At 41.2% G+C, this 12,500-nt stretch overlaps 1 protein-coding gene across 8 annotated transcripts in view; it reads right to left on the bottom strand.

Moving 5' to 3' along the window:
- ccdc171 (coiled-coil domain containing 171) overlaps nt 1–12,500 on the bottom strand; it is a 52,647-nt gene that overhangs the window by 9,984 nt on the left and 30,163 nt on the right. For 6 of the 8 annotated variants that reach the window (XM_081387640.1, XM_081387637.1, XM_081387636.1 and 3 more), the window contains 8 exons: nt 11,799–11,889; nt 10,554–10,627; nt 4,501–4,590; nt 4,227–4,406; nt 3,468–3,635; nt 3,231–3,386; nt 1,582–2,080; nt 1–148 (listed from right to left, as the gene is read on the bottom strand). The exon at nt 1–148 is cut by the window's left edge and continues 25 nt beyond it. In XM_081387640.1, the coding sequence (XP_081243766.1) occupies nt 1–148; nt 1,582–2,080; nt 3,231–3,386; nt 3,468–3,635; nt 4,227–4,406; nt 4,501–4,590; nt 10,554–10,627; nt 11,799–11,889 (1,406 nt within the window). The remainder of the gene's footprint in view (nt 149–1,581; nt 2,081–3,230; nt 3,387–3,467; nt 3,636–4,226; nt 4,407–4,500; nt 4,591–10,553; nt 10,628–11,798; nt 11,890–12,500) is intronic. The other 2 variants (XM_081387641.1, XM_081387643.1) reach the window with 2 other exon arrangements.

A 12,500-nucleotide genomic window follows, 5' to 3' on the forward strand; every position in this document is an offset into this window, starting at 1 on the left:
GTGTTCTGCGTGTGGAGTCCGTCACGCAGTCGCCGTGCCAACGAGTCCTTCCCATAATGCCCTGCGCACTGAGAGTCCACGTCCCACAGCAGCCGCTCCAACATCTTCCTGCACCCGCTCTGAGCCGCTGACATCACTCCAGCCGAGCCTGACGGTCACATGATCAGCGTTACGGCATGTCCTAACTACACGCGCCGCGACACGTGATAAGAGGTTCTTCTCCATGTTAATCAGAGTGTTTGTCCTAACCAGCCGAGACGGCGACACACGACGATTCTAATTTAGAAACGGTTTCTATTTTTCTGCGGCGTCACGCTGGAACAACAAACACAAAGTGTGGCGATGATAATCTCAGGTGCTGTTTATGTGCTTTATTTAATGTTAAAAGCGTGTCATGTGACTCTGAATATCATTTAGTGCTCCAGCTTTGAGGCTGTAAAAGCAGCAATGGATAATTCACCTCAGATCTTGAAATTAAACAAATAGAAACAAGAACGTTCAAACTGTGATCAAACAAGTGTATTATTTGACAAAGATTGTTTTAGTAACTCAGTAGCCTATGTATTTTGTAGCTACTTATCCATTTTCTTGCGAGTGCCGTCAAGTTTACTCTCTAGTGCTGTGCACTTGCCACGAGACTCCGCCCACATGCTGTTCTGATTGGCTGTGATTTTTGATTGACGTTGTGGCGTCTCACAGTCACGTCGCGTCTAGTGTGGACAGACACACTGCCTGTCGCTGGAATTTTATCGCGGCAATTTTATTGCCGATAGCGACAATAACAGCTTTATTCGGCCGATAGCGACAATAACAGCTTTATTCGGCCGATAGCGACAATAACAGCTTTATTCGGCCGACAGCGACAATAACGGCTTTAATCGGCGATAGCGACAATAACGGCTTTATTCGGCCGACAGCGACAATAACAGCTTTATTCGGCCGATAGCGACAATAACAGCTTTATTCGGCCGACAGCGACAATAACGGCTTTATTCGTCCGACAGCGACAATAACAGCTTTATTCGGCCGACAGCGACAATAACAGCTTTATTCGGCCGACAGCGACAATAACGGCTTTATTCGGCCGACAGCGACAATAACGGCTTTATTCGGCCGACAGCGACAATAACGGCTTTATTCGGCCGACAGCGACAATAACGGCTTTAATCGGCCGATAGCGACAATAACGGCTTTATTCGGCCGATAGCGACAATAACGGCTTTATTCGGCCGATAGCGACAATAACGGCTTTAATCGCCGATAGCGACAATAACGGCTTTATTCGGCCGACAGCGACAATAACGGCTTTAATCGGCGATAGCGACAATAACGGCTTTATTCGGCCGACAGCGACAATAACGGCTTTAATCGCCGATAGCGACAATAACAGCTTTATTCGGCCGATAGCGACAATAACAGCTTTATTCGGCCGATAGCGACAATAACAGCTTTATTCGGCCGATAGCGACAATAACGGCTTTAATCGCCGATAGCGACAATAACGGCTTTATTCGGCCGATAGCGATTATTGTCCGATACATCGGTGCATCAGTTGAGTGTGTGAGTGTGTGTGTTTCTCACTGGTTCTGCTGATTTCCTCCTGGACTTCCTCCATGCACGTGTGCACGAGCTCGATCAGCGGAGCGGACGTGAGCGTCTTCACCACCCTGTCCTCCTCCTCCTCTCTCACACACACCTCGCTCACACACACCTGCGGCCCGACGCCCACCGCCACCCTGAACATCACGCCGGAGCCGCGTCCCAGAGCGCGCAGACGCCCGGCCGCTAGCACAGCGATGGCGTAGCGCCGAAACCTGCTGCGACCTTTGACCCCAGGCTCGCCGAGCGCGTGCAGGAGCTTCATGACCTCAGTCTTCATAGCGTCCGCGTCACTCACTCGCTCCTGCAGCACGAGCTTCTGCCACGCTAGCAAACACACCTGCCTCCGCAGCGCGCGCACACACCCTGCTAGCAGCCCGCACGCCGCACACAGACGCATCACTTCCTGTCTCTGCTCGGACTGAGCGCGCTCCAGAGAGTGGACACGCCCCTCTGACTGCTCCAGCTGAACACGGAGATCCTGCAGAGATAGAGGGACCGTATTTTAGTGTTTATTTGTAGTAATTTTAAGATAATGCAGCGGGAGTTCTTCTCTATATCAGTGTTTCTGAACTCCTGAACTCCACTGTATCTTGAGTTTCTTCCGGGAACAAACACGTCATTTAAACATCTTTCCCTCACGGGTCAAAATGCCCCTAAGCCCTAAAACTATACTTCTTTTTTTTTTTGTCCAGAAAGCTTATTTTATTTCATTTTGATAATATTTTTTAATGCAATTTTTTGTTATATTTACCTTTAAATTACTAGATTTGATCAATTAATAAATACTAATTTAAGCACATTCCTCACATTCTTTCAACTTAAAATAAAAATTTCTCACAATTTCATGCATAATCCTTTTAATTCAGCTCAAAATATCTTACATAGTGTGTCTTTGCCGACCTCTTGTGTAAAAATAATAATATAAGATGATATTTCATGACTCTAGATGTCCTTATGGCTCTATATGGAATAAATGAGCTGTTCCTCTGGGTCCTAAAGCCAGTCAACTTCAGTCTGCACTCAGATACACATGTAGACATTATACAATAATTTTTTGGTAAAGTTTGCACATTTTTAGTTTGAACTTTGGGCATTTTTATGTTTTTCTATGTGAACTGAAGCATTCCTCGCATTCCATTCATTCCTAAGGGGGTCAGACTGACCCGAGAGGGCAGAATTTATTACTATTTTAAATTTCAACCAAAAACTCCTCGAATCCAGTTTCGGGTCAAAATGACCCGAGGGAATCATGACACGGGTTAAATAATGAATATGCAGAATAAAGGGGCGGGGCCTGGTTGAGTTAGTTAGTAGTGTGTTAAACTGGCGGTTATGGCACACTTGCTCCAGCCGACCAATCAGAGCACAGTGTGCTTTTCAGAAGGAGGGGCTTCATAGAGACAGGAAGTAAACAGAGCGTTACTGACAGACTGGGAAGAGAGGAGCCGCAACAATGGAGAATATGAGGAAAATAATCAACATTCAAGCAGGAAAACCTGAAAACATCATCAAGACTTTGAGAAGAGGCACAATATGGGCTCTATAAAGTTTAAACTTCATGTGAAAATGTAACCACTGATAGAAGTTTTAGTTGAGTAGTAGATCAGTGACAGTGAGAGTGTGTGTACCTGTGTTTTCAGCTGCAGCTGGTGGATGAGGTGTGTGTGTTGTGTGTGGAGATCTTCTCTCTGTTTGACCCAGCTCTCCTCTCTCTGTCTCATCTGTGCGCTCACACTCTCCAGCGCTGCCGACTTCCCCTCACACACACTCTCCAGACATGACACCTGACACACACACACACAACCTCTCAGACATCAGGACTGTACAACATCTACGACACACCTTTCCCACAAGCCCCTGCTCACCTTTTGATTGGCTGCGGAGAGGTCAGAGGTCAGTGTGTCCATGTGCTCCTGCACCAGCGCACTAAGCTCCGCCCACGAGAAGCTACCCAGCATGCAGTGCGGCGGCGTCACCAGCACACACCCGGCGAGCATACGCTGATAAAGTGTGTGCAGGAACGCCAGTTTCTCCTAAACACAATAATAAAAACACTTTATGAGCAAATTAAATCCTAATGAAGGAACAAACACTGAGAGTGTAAGTGTGTGAGCCTGACAGTGCTATTTGTGTATCAATTAAATATGATTATAGTTTTTATTAATATTTTACATTATTTATTTTCACGTTTTCTGTCTTCATTTTAATTTTAGGTAGCTTTAGTAATTTTGTTGTGTGTTCTTGTCATTGTTTCAGGCAGTGTTTTTTATCACTAATATACTATTAAAGTTTTTATTAATATTTTGAATTAGAATTTTATTTGAATTTAATTTTTTTTTTTTTTTTGATATATTCCATTTTAAGTTAATTCAATTTAAGGTTTTGGTAATTTTGTTGTGTGTTTTTGACATTATGGTTATGTTCTTTTACTCTACGTCACTAATTTACTATTATAGTTTTTATTCATATATTTTGAATTAGTTTTTATATATATATATATATATATATATATACACACACACATACATACGTATAAAATCAAGCATATGGGCTTATTTACTTTTATATATTTCAGTTAATATTTATTTTATTTCAAGTAACAAAGCTTGTGTTAGTGTTGGTACCTGGCAGTCGTTGTGATGCTGCTGTCGCAGTGTGTTGATCTGTGTGTGTGTGTGTGTGTGTTGTGCTTTCTCCTCCTGAAGCTGCTGAGAGAGTCTGCGCAGTTCGACGGCAGCGTCTGAGACACAGGCACGCAGACGCTTCGCCTCCTCAGTCACACACACACCGCGAGACTCACACTCCTAAACACGGGCAGAAGAAAGACCATCATCTCATCAGACTCAACATCCTCTCAGTTCATCATCAGAACAACGACACACACACACACACACACACCTGGAGGTTCATCTGGAGATCCGTGATCGTTTCATCCTTCTGTCTGATCTCGTCATTCAGCTTCTGCATCACTATCACTGACTCCTGCGACTGCACACACACACACACAGCTGATTATTTACATATCAAATACAATTTTTAAAGCTAGGTCTTCTAAACATTAGATCACTCACACCTAAGGCAGTTATTGTAAATGAAATAGTCACAGATAATAGCTTCGATGTACTTTGCCTTACTGAAACCTGGCTTAAACCAAATGATTATTTTGGTTTAAATGAGTCTACTCCATCAGGATACTCCTATAAGCATGAGCCCCGTCTGAATGGTCGTGGCGGCGGTGTTGCAACAATCTATAGAGATTTTCTCAATGTTACTCAGAAAACGGGTTATAAGTTTATTTCATTTGAAGTACTTGTACTAAATGTTACGCTCTTAGATGTTCGAAAAACATCCCTATTATCTCTAGCCTTGGCTACCGTATATAGACCGCCTGGGCCTTACACTGATTTCCTAAAAGAGTTTGCAGATTTTCTCTCAGACCTATTAGTTAACTTCGATAAAGCCTTAATTGTTGGAGACTGTAATATCCATGTAGATAATCAAAATGATGCGTTAGGGGCTGCGTTTACAGATTTATTAAAGTCCTTTGGGGTCAAGCAAAACATTACCGGACCGACTCATCGATTTAATCATACACTCGATTTAATTATATCACATGGAACCGATCCAACCGATATAGATATCATTCCGCAAAGTGACGATGTCACTGACCATTACATGGTAACTTGCATATTACGTACTCCTGTAATATATCATGCTGCGCCGCGTTATCGATTAGGCAGAACAATCCTTCCATCCACCATAGATCATTTTTCAAACAGCTTATCGGATCTGTCTCAGCTGCTCAGTGAACCCAAACAAACAGATGAACTAGAGGAATTAACTAGCACTATGAGCACCATTCTCTCTGGATCATTGGATATTGTTGCGCCCATTAGATTAAAAAAGGTCAGAGAGAAAAGTAAAGCACCATGGTACAACAGTACTACGCGTGTTCTAAAGAGAGAAACCCGTAATTTAGAGCGTAAATGGAAACAAACCAACTTAGAGGTCTTTAGAATCGCTTGGAAAGACAGTATGTCACGTTATAAAAAGGCCCTAAAAGCGGCCAGGGCTGAGCATCTACGCAAACTAATAGAAAACAACCATAACAATCCTAAGTTCTTATTTAACACCGTGGCGAGACTAACAAATAAACAGATGTCTCCTGAACAAAGTATTCCATTACAGTTTAGTAGTAATGATTTCATGAAGTTCTTCACTGAGAAAATAGAAAACATCAGAACCACAATTGTAAACGTTCAATCCTCAATCGCGCCTTATAATTCAGCCTCAATTATCACGCCGCAAGAACAATTACAGTGCTTTTCAACTATAGAACAAAAAGAGTTAAATAAATTTATCATTTCCTCTAAAACAACAACATGTTTATTAGATCCCATACCAACTAAACTATTGAAAGAAGTGTTACCTGTAGTGGAAGAGCCTCTCCTCAATATTATTAACTCGTCTTTATCTTTAGGTTATGTTCCAAAAACATTTAAACTGGCAGTTATAAAACCTCTCATTAAGAAACCACAATTAGATCCGAATAATCTAGTAAATTATAGACCCATTTCAAATCTACCTTTTATGTCTAAAATATTAGAAAAAGTTGTGTCCGCTCAACTGGGCTCTTTCTTACAAGAAAATGACACCTATGAAAAGTTTCAGTCTGGGTTCAGGCGCATCATAGCACTGAAACTGCGCTCGTTAAAATCACAAATGATTTACTTTTAGCTTCTGACCAAGGCTGTATCTCAATATTAGTTTTACTTGATCTTAGTGCTGCGTTCGATACTATAGATCACACAATACTCTTAGATCGGCTACAAAATTATACTGGTGTTCAAGGACAAGCATTAAGCTGGTTTAGATCGTATTTATCTGACCGCTACCATTTTGTTTATTTAAATGGAGAAAAATCTATCATAACTCCAGTAAACTATGGAGTGCCGCAGGGATCTGTGTTAGGCCCTCTATTATTCTCAATATATATGCTACCACTTGGAAATATTATAAGGAAACATGGAATTAGTTTCCATTGTTATGCTGATGACACTCAAATCTATATTTCATCACGGCCAGATGAAAACGCTAAATTATCCAAATTGACAGAGTGTGTTAAAGATATAAAAGATTGGATGACGCATAATTTTCTTTTATTAAATCCAGACAAGACAGAGGTACTACTTATCGGTTCAAAAAACCGCCCACAAAACCTCTCACAATACAACTTTAACATAGTAGGATGTCCTGTTACTTCATCCTCTACAGTAAAAGACCTGGGTGTTATATTAGACTGCAACCTGTCTTTTGAAAATCATATTTCATATGTTACAAGAACAGCCTTTTTCCACCTTAGAAACATTGCTAAGCTACGTAATATGCTATCAGTTTCTGACGCAGAAAAGTTAGTTCATGCATTCATGACCTCGAGACTAGATTACTGTAATGCGTTATTAGCCGGTTGTCCTGCATCCTTAATAAACAAGCTACAGTTAGTCCAAAATGCCGCCGCTAGAGTTCTAACTAGATCAAGAAAATATGATCATATAACACCGATTTTATCATCTCTACATTGGTTACCTATAAAGTCCCGTATTAATTACAAGGTATTGCTACTGACTTATAAAGCCCTAAACGGCTTAGCTCCAGTCTATTTAACCGATCTTCTATCGCCCTATAATCCATCGCGCTCTTTAAGGTCACTAAATTCGAGGCTTTTGGTCATACCTAGGATATCTAGGTCCACCAAAGGAGGGAGAGCATTTTCACATTTAGCACCAAAACTCTGGAATAGTCTTCCGGATACTGTTCGTTGCTCAGACTCGCTCTCCCAGTTTAAAACTAGATTAAAGACGCATCTCTTCAGCCAGGCATTCATATAATACTTTTAATCCTACAGTTAAATCCGACCTCTAGTTCATAAACGCCAGAGGAGAACTGGCCCCCGACTGAGCCCGGGTTCTCCCAAGGTTTTTTTTTTTCTCCATTAGGTCACCTGATGGAGTTTTTCGGTTCCTTGCCACTGTTGCCTTTGGCTTGCTCAGTTGGGGATATTTGGGGATATTTAATTAAATTAATCAATCAACGATACTATTGATCAGCATTACCGAACGTAGACGTTCCACTAGAAACAAACATTGATGTATTGTTCTAATTTATTACTGTGAAGCTGCTTTGATACAACCTGTGTTGTGAAAAGCGCTATATAAATAAACTTGACTTGACTTGACTTGACATAATGTTTTTGTATGAAAAATGTTCTGAAATGTTCTTTAAATATGCATTATATAATTAAATATGCACTTATTTACATACATTTCCAGAACATAAATCTGAATATTGGATCAAAATTCTTGTTTGATTTTGTTGACATATTAGATTTAAAGGATTTAATCGAGGGGATTCTGGATCTCTCTTTTTATCTGGATCTCTCTCTGTTTTTTAGGAATTAAATGTCAGATAAACTAGTGAGAGTGATATCTGAACAAACCCCTCGGTAAAAACCCTCAGAATATGTAATATGTGAATTTTGTTGTGTGTAAGTGTCACTGAAGTGGAGGAAAAGCTCTTTTATAAACACAGCCTTTAGAGATGTGTGTGTCGTAGCTGAAGTCTACAGATGCACAGAGAGAAAGTGCAACAAAATAAACACTAAAAAGTGCATTTGCTGACTGAAGTTAGCAGGGATCTGCAGTGCTCGTCACACATGCCTTATTCTAGCCCAGGCTGAGACGTCAGCGGAAAACACTTAAAGGAACACTCCAGCGTTTCTTGAAATAGGGCTTATTCACATTCTTTCCAACATTTAGATAGGTGGGTGAATGCATTTTTGTCTCAGTGCATGGATTGTTTTAGTTTGACAGGGTCGGCGCTAGCTTAGCTTAGCACAATGAATGGAATCCTTTGTTGCCAGCTAGCATGGCCTGAGTAAGTGATAAAAAAACCCCACGTAATTACTTCTTGTGGCCTGCGTATTCACAACGAGTACAAATAGCGATGCAGATTAACACTAGGCGATTTCCTAGGCAGATATTGACATGGGACTATATTAGGGGAAAGCACAGGCGAAGCACAGCTACTTAGGCGAAGAGATATCACGCAACACATGAAATCCCACGACTTCCGTCAACATACCAGCGGGCAACTAGTCAAAACACAGAAGAAGAACAACACGCGTGACCTGCACCGAGTGTCTTCGCTTTTGGATTTTTTTTTTTTTTTGAGAAGTTACAGTAAACATGGCAATTACCTGCGTAGCAAAAGGTTGTGAGAACAAGCAAAGGACATACACAAATGTAATGTTTCACAGAATTCCACCGAATGTGGAACTGAGAAATAAATGGCTCTGGAGATCTGTACTTCAACGCCTCTCTACAAAATCAAACAGTATCGTGTTTGCGAAGAGCATTTTGCACCGGAGGACTAAGTTACTTTGAAAAAATGGAATATGGGTCCAGAAAGACGGTACTAAGTTACGTCTGAAACATACGGCCGTCCCATCCCATCTATTTTCAAAGCACAGGCAGAACAAAGTGCACATGTAAGTTGTCTTTTATTACTCTTCCTTATGTTAATCTGTGTCTTTATTCGGTTGTAAGATAGATGCTGAGAAGCTGTATATAGACTACGGTTCAAATAACGTTAGCCTCTTCTAGTATAACCTCTTGTTGAATTCAACCTGTTTAGCATGAACAACCAAACTAAACTAAAAATCGCTGTTATGGTTACCTGTAAAATGAAATGACTGAGGGCTAAGGTAGCTATATTTCTCTCACCGAGTTAGCCTGGTTCTTTGGACTCAGGAGTTTAAGTATAACTACTATGAGGAGAAGGCTACAAGCAGTTTACTATACATGTGTCATGTTTAAAATAATCACTTACTCTGTGGACAGCTGTCCATTTGGTCTATTCGGCGTGGGGCGTTTTTACCAGTTCACTTTATCACGCCGGAAAAAAAAAATCGCGTACTGCCGGATGGATCAGCGGCTCGAGATCCTCGGTAGCTGTGACAACTGTGGGCACGCTCATCTTGATCTGACGCGTCGAGCCTGGTCATCGATGGCAGCAACTGGTCCCACTCGCCACAGCACAGACACTATTTCAGTCGGCATATTCCCCCACATGCACACCATCAGTTCATGTTGGCTCTCATCCTCACGTCCTCAGGCTGTTGAGCGATCGCAACCTCCTCCTGTCGGTCTATTTCCACTCATTTTCTGTAAACTCTTGTATATAGGTATGATTCTGGCTCACACAAAATCAGCCATGTTCATCGCCATTCATGTACTGTTGGGAAAATAGCCAGGCAGCGACTATGCACGCTGGTATGTTGACGGAAGTCGTGGGATTTCATGTGTTGCGTGATATCTCTGCGCCCAAGTACCAGTGCTTCGCCTAAGTAGCTGTGCTTCGCCTGTGCTTTCCCCTAATATAGTCCCATGTCAATATCTGCCTAGGAAATCGCCTAGTGTTAATCTGCATCGCTATTTGTACTCGTTGTGAATACGCAGGCCACAAGAAGTAATTACGTGTTTTTTTTGGGGTGGTTTTTTATCACTTACTCAGGCCATGCTAGCTGGCAACAAAGGATTCCATTCATTGTGCTAAGCTAAGCTAGCGCCGACCCTGTCAAACTAAAACAATGCATGCACTGAGACAAAAATGCATTCACCCACCTATCTAAATGTAGGAAAGAATGTGAATAAGCCCTATTTCAAGAAACGGTGGAGTGTTCCTTTAACGTTTGCACTGTTCGTGTGTGAGCTCGACATCAGACACACACAGTTCATGAGCTCGCTGTGTTCAAGGACACGGTCCAGCGAAGTCTTCATCAAAACGTGCTCGGCTAATCCCTTCAGCGCTTTAAATGTGCATTAGCACAAGACTTTAAAGCAGGTTTATGCTGTGTGTGTGTGTGTGTGTGTGTGTGTGTGTGTGTGTTGTACCTGTGTGCTGTAGTTGTGTAGCGTTCGCTGCAACACGTCCATCAGAGCAGAAGCGTTGTGTTTACATCCCTCCCCTACAAAACACACACACACACACACACACACACACACACACACACACTTATGCAGCGCAGATCGCTTCATAGCAGCAAACAGGAATATAACAGTGTTCATCAGCGTTGGGGAAACTTACTTTCAAAAGTAATGCGTTACAATATTGAGCTACTCCCTAAAAATAACTCATTACGTTTTATAGTTACTTTAGGGGAAGTGATGCGTTATGTCACTTCTTCTCACCGATCTAAGGATCTCTGTGTTTGTTTAACGCATTCAACAACATAGCCTGTAAAAACACCCATCTTCCCTTTCTTTTAAAGTCCCCCTGTGGTGTAAATCCAGCTTTTAATGTTGTTTATGTGTCTATGTGGTGTTTTTAATCTGCTTTAAGACAAAGCATGTGTAAATTCATAAGTCGACAGCATTGCTGAGTATTTCCTCCTTAAAACTGCAGTGAACCAAAGACAGTCTCAAAAACACGCTTTGAAATCGCTGGTGTTTCTGACGTCACAAACTACCTTGTAACCAATCAGATCAACGTGTGATCGTCAACCAGTGGATCTCTGAGCTGAGTGAGTGGAGGCGGGGCTTATTTGCATATTCATAGAACCACGCATACTAAATGAGGCAAGGGTGTCGAGTTATATTCAAGATATTTTAAGGCATGAAGAATGTCATATTGGTGATTAAAGATGAGTTTTAAGGGATTCAGTTATTGACTACAGGGGACTTTAACACAATTAGAACATATTTAATATAGTTTGGGCACTTTGAATATTTCCTGAGCCCATACAGAATATCTCTTAACATTAATCCTTACATTACCTTGTAATATGTTGGAGAATAGAGATCATTCTAATGAATTAAAAAAGTAATAAAGTAATCAAAAAAATAATGTGCATTACTTTTTTGAAAAAGTAACTAAAATATGAATGTGAAATTTATAAAGTAATACGTTACCTTGCTCATTAAATCAAAACAGTAATCCGATAACGTAACACAAGTTACCCCAACACTGGTGTTCATTTTGCAAAGTTCATCAATTATGAAACTAATTGAATTTCAGCTGTAGATCAGCTCTACAGAAGACAACCGTGACATCACTCAGATCAGCTCAGTGTGGATTCAGTAGCAGTGACGTCCGTCATCTGATCTCAGTGTGTGTGTGTGTGTGTCCTGTTCACTGACCTGTGTTGTAAGTGTGTGTCGCCCCCTGCTGTTGATACTGGTGTATCACCTGATCTAGATCACTCAGCACACTGTCATACGACTCCTGCACCTAACACACACACACACACACACACACACACACACACACACACACACACACACACACACACACACACACACACACAATGAGGGGGGGACTTGATTTGGCTGGTTATTATTTGAAACTGCAGTATAATACATTAAATCAAATTGCAAAAATGATAATTGGCACGTCGCCGATGTAAGAGACGCGAGAGAATAATAGAAGAGAATAAATGAGACACACAGTCAAACCAAACTTTACTCAGACTCCTTCAACATTTCTCACATTATCTCAGTTTATTCGCTATAGTTTAGAGAATGGTAGTAAAATATGAGCAGAACTCAGCTGATATTTGACTGGTTTTGTCCGTCCTTCTGTTAGACTGTCTCACACATGAATTATGTTGAATATCTGTCAGCTGTTAAATTTAACTACACAATTAGATAATACCAGTTTAGCTCAACCAATCACCAAGCAATGCTTCATTGTGTTCAGTCTGTGTGTGAAAAGAGCATTAGCAATTAAAGAAAACACACTTCAGCAAATCATGATCAGCTCAAAGTTAAGAATCATTCATTCATGAAGACTTTGTGAGTGTAATATGTCAGAGTTTACTTTATTCTGCTCTCCTCACTTAC

This window comes from Scardinius erythrophthalmus, assembly GCF_964197995.2.
Source record: "Scardinius erythrophthalmus genome assembly, chromosome: 15".
Taxonomy (NCBI): Eukaryota; Metazoa; Chordata; class Actinopteri; order Cypriniformes; family Leuciscidae; genus Scardinius; species Scardinius erythrophthalmus.